The sequence below is a fragment of the Castor canadensis genome, chromosome 11 (assembly GCF_047511655.1).
Source record: "Castor canadensis chromosome 11, mCasCan1.hap1v2, whole genome shotgun sequence".
NCBI lineage: Eukaryota > Metazoa > Chordata > Mammalia > Rodentia > Castoridae > Castor > Castor canadensis.
Window position 1 is genome coordinate 49,927,343 of NC_133396.1, and position 17,318 is coordinate 49,944,660.

Below are 17,318 nucleotides of genomic sequence, written 5' to 3' on the forward strand. Positions count from 1 at the left end.
AAACTTCAGGAAAATTAGAAATTAAGTCTCTACCAATTAGAAATCAACTTAAGGAAGTTGTAAACCTATCAAAACAAAAAGTCAATTACAGACATAAAAAGATAAATATTGGCCTGTGGCCTCCCCACCCTTCCTATAGTGCTGGACCTAGGATCCCCTCAGCTCACCTGCCACCATAGCCAACAAGGAAGCAGCCTTTGACAACACAGTGGGAGAACATGAGTTCAAAATGTGGAAAAAGAACACCCCTTTTCCTTATGATTTGGTGATAATCCATGTACTGGAGTGGCCCAGCCTAACCTCACAGTGGCTTCCAGGTGTAACCAGACCCGAAGGGAAAGATTTCAGCATTCACCAATGTGGCCTGGGGACATACATTGGATGAACAAAATACCTTGAAATAAAGTGTACATCTCACAATGATGCTCAACATAACCCTTCGACAGGAGAATTTGGAGATCTTGGCTGTTGGTAGGAAAATTTAAATTCATGAAGGAGAGGTAAATAGGGCCCGTCATATGCCCCAGAACCCTGGCAGCACTGCAACGAAGATTCTATTCAGCGATGTTTTTGGTTTTGACTATAGGAAACACCCTTTTAAGCCAGATCCCACTGGAGAGTGCAACCCCGACACATCTCCATGGACATCAGAAGGCAGGCTGTGGGCCTTCTTGGAACTCAGCTCTCAGGGGGTACTTACTCAGTGCTTCAGATGACCACACCATCTGCTTGTAAGACATCAGGAAGGAAAGGTAGTGGATGCAAAGACCATTCTTACAGGGTATACAGCAGTAGTACAAGAGGTTTCCTGGCATCTGCATCATGAATTTCATTTTGGGTCTGTCACTGATGATCAGAAATTTAGGACTTGGATACTTTTTCAAACAGTACTTCCAGACCAAGCCACTCAATTGATGTTCACAATGCTGAAGTGAATTGCCTGTCTTTTAATCCTTCTTACAGTGAGGTCTTTCTTGCCACAGGATCAACTGACAAGATTATTGCCTTAGCCAGGCGCCCATGGCTCACGCCTGTAATCCTAGCTACTCAGGAGGCAGAAATCAGGAAGCTCGCAGTTCAAAGCGAGCCCTGGCAAATAGTACACAACGTCCTATCTCAAAAATAACCAACACAACCCAGGCACAGGTGGCTCATGCCTGTAATCCTAGCTACTCAGAAGGCAGAGATTAGGAGGATTATGGTTCATAGCCAATCCAGGCAAATAGTTCACAAGACCCTATCTGGAAAAAATTCATCACAAAAAAGGGCTGGTGGAATGGCTCAAACAAGTGGTAGAGCATCTGCTTAGCCCTGAGTTCAAATGCTAGTACCATCAAAAAAACAAATACTGCCTTATGAGATCTGAGAAATCTGAAGCTTAAGTTGCATTCCTTTGAATCACATATGGATGATACACCAAATCAGTGGTCCCCTCACAATGAGACTATTTTGGCCTCTAGTGGTACTGATCGCTGAGTAAATGTCTGGGATTTGAGTACAATGGAGAGGAATAATCCCCAGAAGATGGAGATATGGCCCACGAGAGTCATTTACTCATGATGGTCACACTACCAAGATACCTGATTTCTCCTGGAATCCCAATGAACCTTGGGTGATTTATTCTGTATCAGAAGATGATCTAATGCACATGTGGCAGATGGCAGAGAACATTTATAATGATGAAGTAATCATGGGTCCAGCAGGACAAGAACTTTAGCTCTGTCCACACTTGTGAATTTAGACTCCTCTTTCTTTCCTCACATCCTTGACACTGATTTCATACTGGTTTTGAGACATGCAGACTTTGTGTAGCTACCCTCTATAACAGATCCCACTACAATGCTATTAGCCCAGCATTTCTAAATCTTAACTGGAGGACTTGATTCAACAAAGCCACAGATGTACAATTTCTTCAGGGTTTTGGTTTTTAGTGGCACTGGGGTTTGAACTTAGAGCCTCACGCTTGCTAGGCAGGTGCTCTACCACTTGAGCCACTCTGCCAGCCCTCTTCAAGAATTCTTTTGGATCACTTCTCAGCCTTTTGGCTAAGATCAAGTGTAGTATCTGTTCTTACCAGCTTAATTCTGGTACGTCCTGTATTCAAGGACAATGTATTAAATGGATTTTTGGAACAGGGAGATGGAATAAGAACTTGCTTCGTCCACTCCACGCACTGACCTGGTATTGCAGTCCCTCCAGGAATTGTGCACACAAAAAATAAAATAAAATAACCAAGACCTAAAGTAGTTACAGAAAATGTTATGTGTGATTATGTTTCTCCTTAAGCTGTGTCCAAGTTTTTCAGACTCTAAGAGCTAGAGTAAAGAATAGAGCCAAATGAGGTAGGTGTCTGAGCAATGAAGTATAAATACTGCAAGATACCATTTTTACTCAGGAATTAGGGAAAATGTGAGTCATATACATTCATATTTTAAACTTCCACACCTGTCTTTCCAGGATGCACATTTCCTATGTAGACCAGTCTTCTCTTGATTTCTTCAGTTAAGTCAAAATTATATGGTCCTCCTTCCCCATTTATTTTTGATCATTAGTGGATTTCTTGAGCTGTGTTTGTATTATTCTTTTCCTTTCTGTAAAATGTTTTGTGCTATTTTTTTAATTTAAATTTGGGACCACCAGATTGAAGATTGCTTTTACCTGGCAGTTGTACCACAGGTGGACTTTCAAGTTGAGAAGAGTGGATTGACAGATTTTATTTGTTAAAATTATATTAATCCTTGATAAGAGTTGCTTTTTTTTTTTTTTTGAAGAGTTAGTCCTTAGCCATTAGTTTGATACCATCTCCATTTGGGGTGACCCATTTCACTAGCAGGCCTGTTACTCTCCCTTACTAACTGTGTAAGTGCTTATAGCGGAATAAATTGCTTTTCTACATAACAAAAGGTAAGTAGTGTGTTATTACAGTTGTTTAGGGACTTTTCAATAGTTTTTTGCCTGTTTTAAAAAAATACTGTAGTCAAAAAACAAAAAGGATTTTAAAAAGCAAAAAAATTGTAGTCAAATGTACACAGCAAAGTTTTTAGACACTGGCCTAATGTGGAGTCCATAACTTCAACACATGCTATTTTTTTTAAAGCTATGTAAGTACAACTTAAAATCAGTTGGCATTTGCAAATCCAACATTCTTTCGTTATTTAAAAAAAAATTATGCAGGCACTGGTAGCTCATGCCTATAATCCTAGCAATTTAGGAGACAGAGATCAGGAGGATTGCGGTTTGAGGCCAGCTTGTGCAAATAGTTCATGAGACTCCATCGCCAAAATAACCAGAACAAAATGGCCTGGAAATGTGGCTCAAGTGGTAGAGCACCTGCTTTGCAAGTGCAAAGCCCTGAGTTCAAACCCCAGTGCCACACACAAAAAAATTTTAAAAATCAGCAACCAGCAACAAAAGAGAACTTTCTCAATATGATAATCAGCATACATGAAAAACCCACAGCTGATCATAGGCAATGGTGAAAGGCTGACAGCTTCCCCCCAGGATCGGGAGCTAAACAAGGTATCTGCTTTCACCAACGTTGTACAGAGAAGTTTAGCTAGAGCAATCAGGCAAGAAAAAAGAACCAAAGGCATCAAACTGAAGAGAAGACAGACGTCTGTTTGCAAATGAAATGATCTTGTATGTGGGAAATCCTAAGGGGATCCATTAAAAATTTTGTTTAGGGGCTGGAGAAGTGGCTCAAGTGGTAGAGTGCCTACCTAGCAAGTGTGAGGCCATAAGTTCAAACCCAGGTACTGAAAAGAAAATTTGTTTAGGCCAGAAGCCCATGGCTCATGCCTGTAATCCTAGCTACTTGGGAGGTTGAGATTGGGAGGATCTTAGTCAGCCTGGGGAAACAGTTCGAGACCCCCATCTCCAAAATAACCAGTGAAAAATGGACTGGAGGTGTGGCTCAAGTGGCTTTGCAAACAGAAAGCCCTGATTTCAAATCCTAGTCCCACCAAAGAAAGTTTTTTTAGTAAGTTCAGAGACTTTGCAGGATAGAAGATTAGTATACAAAAATCATACCTATTTCCACATACTAGTTATGAATTGTCAGGCTCTGTCTAAAATTAAACAATTTCATTTATAATAATGCCAAAATAAATTTTTAGAAAGTATAGGACTTGCACACTGCAAACTACAAACATTCAAATAAGGAATATTTAAATAAACAGGAAGATATTCCACGTTCATGGGTTGGAATATTTAAGATGGCAATACTCCCCAACTTGATTTGTAGTCAGCACAATCCCTACTGAAATCCTTGATACTTTTCTCACCTCAGAACTTAGCAGCTGATCTTAAATTTTACATGCCAATGTAAGGGACCCAGAATATCCAAACCAATGTTGGAAAAGAACAAAGTTTTTGTGAGGGATAGTGGAGTGTGGCTCAAGTGGTAAGAGCGCTTGCCACCAGATTTCAAAAATACCATCTGTAGCAATCAAGACAATGTGGGGGCTGGGGGCGTGGCTCAGGTGGTAGAGCGCCTGCCTAGCAAGCACAAGGCCCTCAGTTCAAACCCTAGTACTGCAAACAAAAGACTGTGATACTGTCATTTACGATAGACAAATCAATGGAACAAAATTCAGAGTCCAGAAATAGGCCCTTAAATTTTTGATCAGTTCATTTTCAACAAGGGTGTCAGTGCCATTCTTGAGGGAACCATCTTTTCAACAAATACTGCTGAGGCAAGTAGATAGCCACAGGCAAAGACTGAGGTTAGACCTCCTGCCTCACGCCATTCACAAAAATTAACTCAAAATGGGTCACGGGCCTAGCCACTGAACTAATGAGATGGAGCAGTTGGAGGGGAGATTCCTTAGACGCATGAAGCAACTGTCAAGTCTACTTGGGAAATTTTAAAGTCTTTCTAGAAGGAGACAAGACAAAATCCTGAAGACAGAGGCTCAGGTGACCTCCCCAGCCTCTTCCATTCCGTGCTGAGTCTTCAGCATGCTGGAGCAGAAACCATTTGTCCCCTTGGCCTGTCTATTGCTGGAATGCTGCCCTGAACAACTGCTTCCTGAAGGATCTTCTCCATCAAGATCAAATGCTTGCTTAAGTGGCATTCATGGTCCTTGGGTATCTGTGGTACCCCTGTGCCTGCTGGTCTGACTACCAGCCTGCCATGGTCACTCGGGGCTCTGCACCTGCCCCAGCGACCCTCATGCTACTTGGGAGCTCATGCACATCAGTACTGCAACTGAGGCACACCTCTAGATAGTCTGTAGCAGCCTTCACTTTCAAAAGTGTTTCCTCAGGGATGTTTTAACTTCTTCACAAATTCTTAGCAGAAAGGTTAACCGAAAGGTTTTGTGAGGGATAGTGGAGTGTGGCTCAAGTGGTAAGAGTGCCTGCCTAGTAAATATGAGGCCCTGAGTTCAAACCCCAGTACCACAAAAAAAGAAAAAAAAAAGTTTTGTGAGATTCAACTTTCTTCTGCTAAAATGATGGAAATTTTAAGTGTTGCATTAAGTAATTTCATAAGTCAAACATTCCTGCAGACAGCTCAGCCAGGGGACTGGAGAGTGTACACATATGGTTCCTGAGAGCCGCACACTGCAGAGAACATCAGTGCTCTCTAGTAGAGGTGCAGTCGTGGTGTGCCAGGGGCTCCGGCACACAGACTGACACAGGTCAGGGGGTGGGAAAGGAAATAGCTGGGATCAGTCGTGCTTCTGCTTGTAGGTCTAGAAATAGTATTCAAAGCAACTGGAACATTTTGGAAAACACTAATCCAGAAGGAACCCAAGTAACACCTTGTAAGTCCTGCTGCTCTGAGGAGCTCCTGTTTGATCGTCAGTGTCCAAACAGCTGTATCCCGCCCCCGTAAGAAGTTTTGTTTAATAACAGACTGAGGCAGGGACTCACAACAATTTGTCCTCCAGAATAACATTTATTTAAATGTACCAGAAGCCCAGAATCTCAGGCTCACCATCCATGAGACACTTTGTGACAGGTATCTCCCCTGCCCCTTCGCAGAACATTCACTATGGGAGTTCAGACTCAGGAAGAACACATCTAATGTCATTATTTCCGGGTATATTACACTTTACGGTTTCCACTAAATTTCTTTTTAAAAATTCAAGTTTACTTGCTTAACACTAAGTCAAAGATAACACTAAAAATTAAAAAAGGAAACACATGAACACAAGGCCCTGAGTTCAAACTTCAATACCACCAAAAAAAAACCTCACGTAAATACTGTAGCACTGAGTGTTCTCTGGGACTAATGGTGTGAGCTGGGGAAGGAGAGACCCCCATCCACTCATCAAACTTAGGATGGTCACCAGGCACCCAGCACAAACACAGAGCATGGGTGACAGCAAAACTGCAACCCATGTCAATCATGCTATCTGACTATAAGATGTTATTTAAAAAAACAAAGTAATTTGGGACATTTCACAAATGCATGAGATACTTGTTCCTCTCTCTCTTAACACCCAGCCCAAGCTGAGAACCCAGCCCCATAGTCACCACAGCCTGAGCCTCCTCCTCATGAGAGCAACTCACGACCCAGTGAGCTGGAACACACATTAAAGATGAGGTCACTTCTAAATACACAGATTACCTTGAACGTGACAGTGTTAAAAAGCACAACATGGAAACAGATGCAGCTTCTGGAATGCCTGCAGCCCTTACTGGCAGCCTATGGACTACACCACAGGAAAACAGAGGCCAGCTGTGAGGGTCAATGCTCACACACACATCAGGAAGCCACCTAAGAGAATGACCTGTCTTTTGTGGCAACTCCCATTCTAGGATGAGGGCTCCCCACCTGCAGCATTACACACACTGGCTCCTCTCTGTTGGCTTCCTCTAGCAAGGAACAGGAAGACACTCATCCCAGCTAGGAAATTCTGATCCAAAGGGGAGAGGGAAAACCCTCAGGGACATGCCAGGGGCTGAGCAGGACCAAGCTGGCCAGAGAAGGAGACTTACTAGCATATGAGGAGGGAGATGTTCATCCCTGAAGAAGACCCCATGCCCATCTGTGCTGCAGAAACTTTGGGTTCCAAAGCAGGACAGGTGCGAGGCAAAGCTTCAGAGCAGCCTGCTCTAGGCAGTGGCTGGGCTGATGGGTGCAAATAAACCGCTCTGTTACCATGGGAACTTCCCTCTCAACCCCATGTTCTCTAGGTCAGTTCAGGACTTCAGGGAGCCAGTTTTGCACTGGTGGCCTTTTTTTTTTTTTTTTAAGCATAGAGGGCTCGGAGACAGCAGGGCAGCCAGCAGCACACAATCCCTGGGCCTCTTCCCTCCCACACAGGTGAGGGAACAGCTTCAGCGACCCTGCTTCTTCTGGGGGAAAAAGCTGTATTTGGTGGGGTCAAACTCTTCCCAGATGCGCTCAAATTCCTCCAGGAACAGCCTCACGTACTCAGCGTCCTCCATGATCAGGACATTTTCTCTGTTGTTCTGGATGGCTTGTGTGGTCCAGTTGAGGGAGCCAGTGATGAGCACCTTCTTGTCTACGATGGCAAACTTGTGGTGCATGTAGCCCAGGTCCTGGTCATGCCGCACCTGGATACCTGTGGGTCACGGTAGCCTCTCACTCACTTGCCCAGCATGGCCACCTGGACTGTCAATGTTGCTGCCTGCTGGTGGTCCCAGTAGGCTGCTGAGACCACCCAATGGGGCAAAGGCAGAGCGTGTTTCTCAGGAGGACACACAGAGCAGGGCTGGGACCAGTTAGCCCAGAAGAGCAGGGTGGTCCTGAGGGACACACAGAGTTGGGACCATGGGTGACCCTGCACCCTTGACTACCATGCCCTTTCCTCTGGGGAACAACCCACCCCATACCAGCGTCCACTATGTCTGGAGTCCAAACTAGCAGCATGTTCCTTCAGGGCTTCAAGGCAGTACCACAGAGTGGCGTGGCATGGCATCGCCTTCCCTTTCAGCTCTCGCTTGGTCAGGGGAAGGGACAAGTTGAAGAGGACAAAGGCCTAGGCAGGAAAAGCCTCACCTCACCTGGGCAACTGTGGCCAGAACTTCCCAGGGTGCCTCACTAGCAGACATGCAAAAGAACTATCCCTCCACCTTGGCCTGCTGCCCTCACCTGAATCATGCTTTGACTTCTTACTTTTGGTGGTGAAGTATTTTGAGGGTCTTTTTGTGGTGCTGCAGATGGAACCCAGGGCCTCAGCACGCTAGGCAAATGCTACCATTGAGTGACATCCCCAGCCCTCAGATTCATTCCAGCTGTCCTACTCCCCCGGGCAGGGGCCTTCCCTGTCTTGTTCTCCGGGGTACCAGCCCTGGATGTCACCTTCTGCATCATCCACTCACAGAATGAGACCAGAATTAATAAGCCTTAAAGAAGAGTTTAAAGTAGGCACTTTGAAATCACTGCTCAATTTACCCACTCGAATCCAGTAATGCCGGGGTGGACAAGTAAGGCTGGAAGGCGCGTGCCCCACGCAGCACACGGGACCTACACTGGAAACTACCCAGCGTTTATGCGGAATGCAAATTCACATGTGCATCCTGCCTTGGAAAGCAGTTTTCTTTATAAAATAAAGGACCATCTGCCCCTTCCTTTCCTCACCAATCTACCAGTGAATCCTGTCAGCAAGACCTTCAAAACAGATCTACAATCCGACTCTTTCAGATGACCTCTACTATTACCACAGGCTCTCCCATCACCAGCCTCCCCTGCAGTCCCACCCGCCCACCACTGTTCTCCTCAGAGGCCTCTGCGTGTCACTGCCAGCCTCACAGAAGCCCAAGAGCCTGGTCCCCCAAGCCAGCCACACTTTTCGATAATCCCCACCTTTGACCACAGGTGATCTCTTGCTATTATTCTTCGGTGACCTTAGTTTGTGACAGGGGACTTGTACTTCCCCCTCCGCAGCACTCACTCAAGTTGTTCAGTCGCCAGCTCTGTGCAGCGTCTGGTTACTACACTGCCTCCTCTGAGTCTTCCAACAGACCTGTGTGCTTCCCCACAGGGACTTAGCCGGGCAACTGCCACGTCCCCGCACCTGGCATCAGGCATGGCAAATACTTGCACACGTTGTATTTGCTGAAGGGATGAATGCTGATGGACAACCTGGAGTTCACGGAGAGGTGGCAAGGGCCACATGGGGTGAACCGCCTTCGGTGGGAGTTCAGATCCTCCCAGACCTGAGATTCTGTGATTCTCCAAAATAGCTAATTAAGCCTAAGGGTATCCACGTGTTCCCCACCGCCACAACCAAAATGACTTACAGACTGAGAACTCTGACTGCCAGTAAGAGGGGGAGGTAACACCCTCGGTACTCTGCTCGGCCCCACATGGATGCGTTGTGTAGGGCAGAGGGAGTGGGACCCAGTTCCCAGAGGTTCCTAGGTGGCCCAGGTCAGCAGGAGACCAGTGCTGGGCAGAAGGAATGGGACAGTGAGACCACCACACAGCCTGGGTACTTCCCAAGGGCCAACAGAATGACCAGATGACACATGCAGGCCTGGCTCTCCCAGGTGCCCATGTGATGGAGATGCCCAAAGTTCATACCCAGTGTGGTGTGGTGTCAACCACACCAGAACACAGCAGCAGCTGAGGACGTGGGTGGTCCATACTGCCTGTCTCCTTCTATACCCACCCTAGGGAGAGGCAGGTTTCCCTAGAAATTGCAGCTGAGAAACAACTGCTCAGCAACTGAGTATTTGTCTCCACTTTTTAATTCATCATTTTTTATACATTTCCAAAGCCCAGCATGAAATTCGCTAGTGAAGCAGGTGAACAACATGAGCTGAAGGCAAACTCTGGCCACCTGGCAGCAGGTGAGGGGAAGGTGCGGTGGGGCAGAGAGAGACTCAGTGTCTGGGCTGGCTGCCTGTGGCTGGCCATCCATCCAGAGGTGTTTTTAAGCTTCACCGCACCCCCCACACACACACACAGTTTCCTGAGTCCTGTCAGACTGAGCCATCTTCACTTCCCCAAACTGCTGGCTGGGGTACCCACACCACCTCTGCTTAAGTACAAGCTGTCACCACCGGGGGACAAGAATAGTGGGAATCCAGGAGGCTCCACCCGCCGTCATCTTCTCCTTACTAGGAATACAGTACAAACGAGACAAAAGACGCTGGGCACAGAATGGCACCTTGGCCCGGCTCACGTGGCTTGACCTGGGGAAGAGGGAGACTCCACCCTGCGCTCACAAGGTCACCAGAGAAATGAAATGAGGTCTCGGCCTGTCCTGGAACCTCCTCCCCAAGTGTCCACCCCACCCTCCACATACCCCTTGGCCATGGGTCCTCACCGCGGCTTACCTGCCTTGCGCAGCAGGCCGATCTGCGAGCCGTTGAGGGCCATGTAGTCGCAGTCGGTGATGACCCGCACACGCACCCCGCGCTGGTGCAGCAGCTGCACGGCGCGCCCCAGCTGCGGGCTGGAGAAGGCGAAGAGGCAGAGCTCGAGGCTGGAGCGGGCGGCCAGCAGGGCGCGCAGCAGGCGGCTCAGCGAGCTCTCGCTGTGCGGGAGGCTGCACCGGCAGTCGGCTGGGGCCCGGGCGGGAGCGGCGCCCGGGGTCTGCAGCAGAGCCTCGGTGCAGGTCACTTGCGACGGGAAGAAGAGCACTTCGTGCCGCGGCCGCCGGCCGGCCCTCAGCCAGCGCACCAACCAGGGCAGCGCCTCCAGGGCCAGCGCGATGCCCGCGCCTGTCAAGGCAACCAACCGCCAACTCGGCTTCGCCATGCTGCTACCACCTAGGCCCAGACTGGAGGACGCGGCGCCTGCGCACCCTGCCACGTGCCAAGCCCCGCCCCACCAAGCCAGGCTCCGCCTCCACCCCACGTGCAGGCGCTATGCCATGTGGAGGCCATGCACCTTCTCTGTTGCTGTGGTTGCCCTGGGGAGCAGTTAGGAAGGGCTGGGGAAGGGTCTGGAAGCGTGGGAATGTCGGAATCCGCGGAGGACTGGAACCCCAAGCCTTCCTCCAGCCCTCACTATTGGAACTGCCTCTTCCACTTCCCCCACAGAGCAGAGCCAGGAGGGACCCGGCATGTTTTCCACAGAGGGGAAAAGCGGAAAAGGTGCGAAAGGATTTCTTTTGAGTCCTTGTTCCTCAGTCCTGGCCAGGACTTTGCCACTCTAAGTGGAGATTCTCTTAGGTCTTTTTTTTTTTTTTTTGTCCTGAGGTTTGAACTCGGCCTAAACCTTGAGCCACTCCACAAGCACTTTTTTGTGATGGGGTTTTTTGAGATAGGGCCTCACCAACTGTTTGCCCAAGGTGGCTTCCTGACTTTAAACCTCAAACCTCCTGATCTCTGCCTTCTGAGTAGCCAGGATTACAGGGGTGAGCCACCAGCCACCGGCTTCTCTTTGGTCTTTAAGTGAATTGACATTTCCCTCTCAGGGTCTACTGTGATCAGCAGACTGGTTACATGACTTCATAAAGCCAAAGGTCAAAGGAAATGCAGGGGTAACGCTGCACCCCCTGTTGGTGATTTACTTCCCAGCTAAACTTGCTGGCCACCCTGGAACTGCAGGGCAGGCACAGAGGTTGCACAGGAAGTAAGTGGCCAACTGCAGGCAGGAGCCAGGTGCTGTTGGGCAGGGAAGTTAGGGCAACACAAGGCAGAAAGCTAGAGGGATCCCAGTGGTCCTGGACTGATCAGTTTCCTGTGAGAACTGTTCCAACCTCCTAACTATATGAATATGCATAAGCATGTGCACTTTGACATACACATCTGACCTGCCTCTGTTCCTTGATAGGACCTGGAAACATATGCCAGGCCAATTGTCATAAGAACACCTAGTGCCCTGGTCTTGGTTTCTAAATACCTTCTTGAATAGAGGAGCCAGTGCTCCCTGAAGAACAACTGACTCACTCTGGAGCTGGGTAGGGACGATGACAGGTGCAGCAAGGCATCTGGTGGTATTAGAAAGGAAGTACTCAAAAATCACAGGGGTAGCACCACATCCCATGACATGAGCCCATCTGAAAGAATCCATGGCCAAAGCTGGAAGAATATGAGGAATAAAAAGAAGTAACAGGTAGTAATGGATTAGAATCCAAGTTGAAGTAAATATACTGGGTCTGTACTGACACAAATACATGAAGAAAGAAAAGAGCCACGAGTCAGTCTTTGTTATGGAAGACTTCCACATGACACAGGAAGCTTCTCCCCCTGCAGGAAGGGAACCCAAATCTCCTTGCCCCTGAGGTATCGTGACTACTGTGTACCCAAGAGGATGCAATGAAAAGGCCCTTCGCCTCCATGCTAGTCTTTCCCAGTTCAATCACAAGGAAAAACATCTGAATGCAGACCAGGGCACATTCCACAGGATAACTGGTCAGTATCCTCAAGACTGCCAAGGTCACAAAAACAAGGAAAGGCTGGGAACTGTCACATACCAGAGAAGCCAAAGGAGACAGGAAAACTCAATGCCATACAGTGCCCTGGACTGGATCCTGGAACAGAAGGAAGGCATTAGTGGAAAACTAACAAAACCTAAAAAAAGCCTGGAGTTTAGCTGGTAATGTGCCTGTCAATGTCAGTTTTTGAGCTTTGACAACTGTATGGTCATAAGATGCTAACAATAAGGAAAACTAGGTGAGGGCATGCAAAACCCTATGTTCTACCTCTGAAACTTTTCTAAAATTATTCCAAGTTAAGTATAAAATGTTAAACATACACCTTCTATATGATCCAGCTCCTGCTCATATGCCGAGAGATGAATACACAAATGTTTGTAGCAGGTTTATTTGTAATTAACCAGATCTAGAAACAACCCAAAGGTTCATCAACAGGTAAACAGAGAAACATTTGTATATCTGTAAATGAAATACTATTTAGCCATACAAATGAATGAAGTACCAATAGGCACTACATGGATGAATTTCAGTTGTGCTGAGTGGAAAAAGTCAAAGTACACACAGTACTTTTACCATTTATAAAATAATTCTAGGGACTTATAGCAGCAGAAAGAAGTCCCAAGTTGAAGTGATCAGACCAACCAGAAATGTAGAACCAACCTGAAATCAGACAAACCTGGAAAGGAAAACCACACAGGGCTGTGATATAGTCTGAGTGCCCCCAAGGTTCTCGTGTTGAACTTTAATCACATTAAATGGAGGGATTAAGAGGTGAAAATGTGTAGTGGCTCACACCTGTAATCCTAGCTACTCAGGAAGCAGAGATCAGGAGAATTGCAATTCAAAGCCAGCCGGGGCAAATAGTTCAGGAGACCCTATCTTGAAAATACCCATCACAAAAAATGGCCAGTGGAGTGACTCAAGTGGTAGAGAGCAAGCGTGAGGCTGTAAGTTCAAATCCCAGTACTGCCAAAAAAAAGAATAAATAAGAGGTGAAAACTTAATCCCACTGTAGTGCTTAGAGATGGAGCTTTGGGGAGATCAGGATTAGACAAGGTCATTAGGGTGAAGCTCCCATGATTGAATCCTGGTGGCTTTGTAAGACAAGGGAACGAGACTATAAGCCACGTATGCACTCCCCGTCTCCCACTATGTGATGCTGTGTTGCCTGGGGACTCTGCAAGCAAGAAACCCATAAGCAAATGTTGCCCTCAACCTTGTAACTTCAAAACCATGAGCCAAAATAAACCTCTTTTCCTTTTAAAGTTACCCAGCTTGAGTATTTAGATACAGTAATGAAAATAGGACACGTGTAGGCTGAGGTAAGCACTCTACACATTCCTGATAGATGGGGGACTGTGCATGAACTGGTGGGGAGGGCAGGAGAGCTCACAGAAAACTGAAAGCCAAGGGAGGCTTGAAAGGGACCCCCAACCCACAAACAGATCACCAGAGGACAAAAGCCACATAAGCTTCACTTCAAAATCCTTGGGGGGTCAGTAAGCTAGGAAAGCAAGGCACTGGATGGACTCCTTGGTATGAGCATCACTGAGTAGGGCACTGTGACTGCACACTGTAGGGGAGACAATGTCAAGTGGAAATCCAGGCAAGTGGCCACACAACAACCTCAGAAAAATAACACAGAATTCAGAGTTGCTACAATATGTTACATAAGAGTTCCCAGTTTTCAACCAAACTTTACTGGATATGGAAAGAAACAGGAAAATGTGTAGAAACAGGTATTGGATTTAACAAAGACAAAAACAAATTTATGAATATGTTAAAAGAATTAAAGGAAAATATAATAGCAATGAACTAACAAGTATAGAATCTCAACAGAGAAATAGAAACTTTTTCTTAAAGTCAACCTGACAATCTCTCTCCAGGGTATCCAGATGCTCCCTAACTGATGATGGGGTTACACCCTTATAAACCCATCATAAGTTGAAAATATCTTAAGTAAGAAATGCATTTAGTACACTTAACCTACCAACATCATAGGTTAGCCCAGCCAACTTAAACATGTTTACAACACTCATGTTAGCCCACAGTTGGGCAAATCATCCAACAGAAACCCTGTTTTCTCATGAAGAATTAAAGTTCCTGGAATGCACTGAACATTGTACTTAATGTGAAAAACCTAATGGCTATCTGGGTAGCTGTCACACCATGAAAAAGAAGAAAAACCATAAGTAGAACCATCATAAGTCAGGGGCCAAGAATTCTAAGTCCAGTGAAACTATTCTTCAGAAGAGAAGGTTAAATAAAAATACTCCCGGGATGGGGGCATGGCTCAAATGGTAGAGCACCTGCCTAACAAGTGCGAGCCCGAGTTCAAACCCCAGTGCTGCCAAAAACAAAACAAAAAAAAACCCAAAAAACAAAAACCCATAAACCTCAATACAAAAAAAACAAAACAACTCCCATATGAAAACTGAGGCAATTTACTGATAGCAGACTTGCCTTAAAAAAAAAAAAAAAACCAGAGAAATTCCTTGAGGCCAAAAAGAAGGTACACTAGCCGGTAACTCTGTCACTGGTACAAAATGATGGAACTGGAAATGGTAAATCTGTGGGTAAATATTTTGAAGTGTATATGCATGTTATCTTTTCTTCTCATTTCTTTAAAATATGTAAAGTAGATTACATATGCTGTATTGTTAACGTATAGCTGTAACATATATACAGTAATAGAAAGCAAGGGGGAGGACATGAAGCTGTATTGGAGTAAAGATGTTGTATATTCTGGAATTAAAGTCATTGTATTATGCTGGGTGCAGTGGCTTATACCTGTAATTCTAGCTACTTGGGAGGCAGAGATCATGAGAATGGTGGTTTGAGGCCATCCCAGGCAAAGAGTTAGCAAGACCCCTCGCCCCCCTCTCAATCAATAAGCTGGACATGATGGCACATGCCTGTCATCCCAGCTACAGGAGGTATAAACAGGAGGATCAAGGTCCAGGCCAGCCCTGGGCAAAAACGGAGACCCTCTCCAAAAAAATAAAGCAAAAAGGGCCGGGACTACTACTGACGAATGGATTAAGAAAATGTGTTATTTATACACAATGGAATTTTACTCAGCCAGGAAAAAGAATGATATCATTCGCTGGTAAATGGATGGAATTGGAGAACATCATTCTGAGCGAGGTTAGCCAGGCTCAGAAGACCAAAAATCGTATGTTCTCCCTGATATGTGGACATTAGATCAAGGGCAAATGCAGCAATGTGGTCAAACTTAGGTCACATGATAAGGGGAGAAATGGCAATAGGTAAGAAACCCAAAACTTGATAGTATTTGATGTACCCACTGCAGAGGAACTAGTACAGAAACCTTAAAGCGACAGAGGTCAACATGAGAAGGGGATCAGGAACCAGTGTAAAGGTCAGTTAGAGATGAATCAACTTGGGTTGTAACACGTTTGTACATGGAAGCAATGCTAGGAATCTCTCTGTATAGCTACCCTTAACTCAGCTAGCAAAAATGCTTTGTCTTTCTTATGCTTATGTTTTCTCTTCAATACAATTAGAGATAAGGGCAGAACAGGATCTGCCTGGAATCGAGGGGGGGTTGGGGGGGGAGGAGGAGAGGGAGGGGGTGAGGGGTAGGGGGGAGAAAAAAGGCCTGGGCTGAGGCCCACGTGATACAGCACCCACCTAGCAAGCAAGATGCCCTGGTTCAAGCTACAGCACCACACACACAAAAAGTCAGCGTATTAGTCTTACTCTCTGCTACTATAAGGAAACACCCGAGGCTGGGTACTTACAAAGAAGAGTCAATTTAGTTCACAGTTTTGGAGGCTGAAAGTCCAAATAGTATGACGCTGGCTCTGGTGAGGACCACTGGCTATCTCACCTGGTAGCAGCTGGTATCAGCAGGAACACGGCAGGGGAGAGAGAGCTCACCCGGTGAGACAGGGAACCAGAAGAAATGTAAAGGAGACAATATGAGCTCTTCCTAAGCTCCACCTCTTTTTTAATTTTTGAATTGTCATGCATTAATAACACGAGGGATTTCATGGATAATTCCATGCATGATTCAGTGTACCCTGAACATGCTATCCCCTCCATCATATATGTGTATCTTGCTGATGTTGCTGGGACTGGGTCAAGTTTGAGCTCGACTTCATGCTTGCAAAGCAAGCGCTCTATGCTGGAGCCACACCTCTGGTCCATTTTGCAATGGTTATTTTGGAGATGGGGGTCTCATGAACTATTTGCCCAGGCTGGTCTCAAACTGCGATCCTCCCAATCTCCCAATCTCAGCCTCCCAAGTAGCTAGGGTTACAGGACATCACCACAATAAACATGGGTGTGCAAGTATCTCTCTTCTATCTTGATTTACACTCTTTCAGCTATATGCCCAAGAGTGGGAGGCCCCACCTCTTAAAGGTCTAACTCCAAAGATGGCCTCATGAAAGAGGAAGCATTTAAAGATTTTAAAAACAGAGCTTGTCAGAGAACCCAGAAAAGTTGTCATTCCCATTAGCAGTTAATGAAGTTATTCATCTAGAACTGCATACAATAGCAAAGGAAAAAGAGGTACGTTGTTTTCAGGAGGAAGATGACAGCAATCTAGAAAGCCTCGTCACTACTGGACCCTTTGTGCTCACTCATACAGTCTTCTTACACATGGGAAATGCAGGTCACACTTCCCTGTGACATGAATGCACAGCTAACTCATGTCAGCCTACTACTTACCCAGTGAACTCGGTCACTGGACTAGCAGGCAAATGGGAAGACTCTTGTTTGACTTCAAGGACAGTGATCCAGGGAATGTCATGCACTGGAAAAACAAGCAGGACCCACTCCCAAAGCGGTGACAACAGCAGGCACACACCTCCTCCCTTCATTTACTCGTGACCTCACAAGTCAGGGTGTCCTTCCTACTCCTATTAGATGGTCAAAACACAGATCTCCCAGTTAAGGTATGCCACTTTCACACAGGCATGCTTCCCGACACAGTCCTCTTAAAATATCTATAGGAACCGAGTCATTTGCTGAAGTTGTACA

At 46.3% G+C, this 17,318-nt stretch overlaps 1 protein-coding gene, 1 non-coding gene and 1 pseudogene across 2 annotated transcripts; 2 read left to right on the forward strand and 1 right to left on the reverse strand.

Annotated features, from left to right (window-relative positions):
- Positions 1-74: 74 nt before the first annotated feature.
- Positions 75-5,907, forward strand: LOC141413809 (histone-binding protein RBBP4 pseudogene; annotated as a pseudogene).
- On the forward strand, positions 2,026-2,215 carry LOC141414198 (U2 spliceosomal RNA). Its single transcript, XR_012439277.1, has one exon. It is a non-coding gene; the product is annotated as a U2 spliceosomal RNA (small nuclear RNA).
- Positions 5,908-7,290: 1,383 nt separating the features above from the next.
- On the reverse strand, positions 7,291-10,684 carry Pld6 (phospholipase D family member 6). The gene is made up of 2 exons (XM_020182638.2): positions 10,261-10,684; positions 7,291-7,538 (listed from the first exon to the last, which is right to left on the reverse strand). The coding sequence occupies exons 1-2, from the start codon at positions 10,682-10,684 to the stop codon at positions 7,291-7,293; spliced, it is 672 nt and encodes a 223-aa protein (XP_020038227.1).
- Between the last annotated feature and the right edge of the window lie 6,634 nt (positions 10,685-17,318).

Excerpts from the sequence above, each read along its gene's own strand:
- Pld6 (XM_020182638.2), bottom strand. The coding sequence starts at position 10,684 with ATGGCGAAGCCGAGTTGGCGGTTGGTTGCCTTGACAGGCGCGGGCATC. Across the intron at positions 7,539-10,260 it reads CGGCCTGCTGCGCAAGGCAG|GTATCCAGGTGCGGCATGAC; the intron begins GTAAGCCGCGGT and ends CGTGACCCACAG.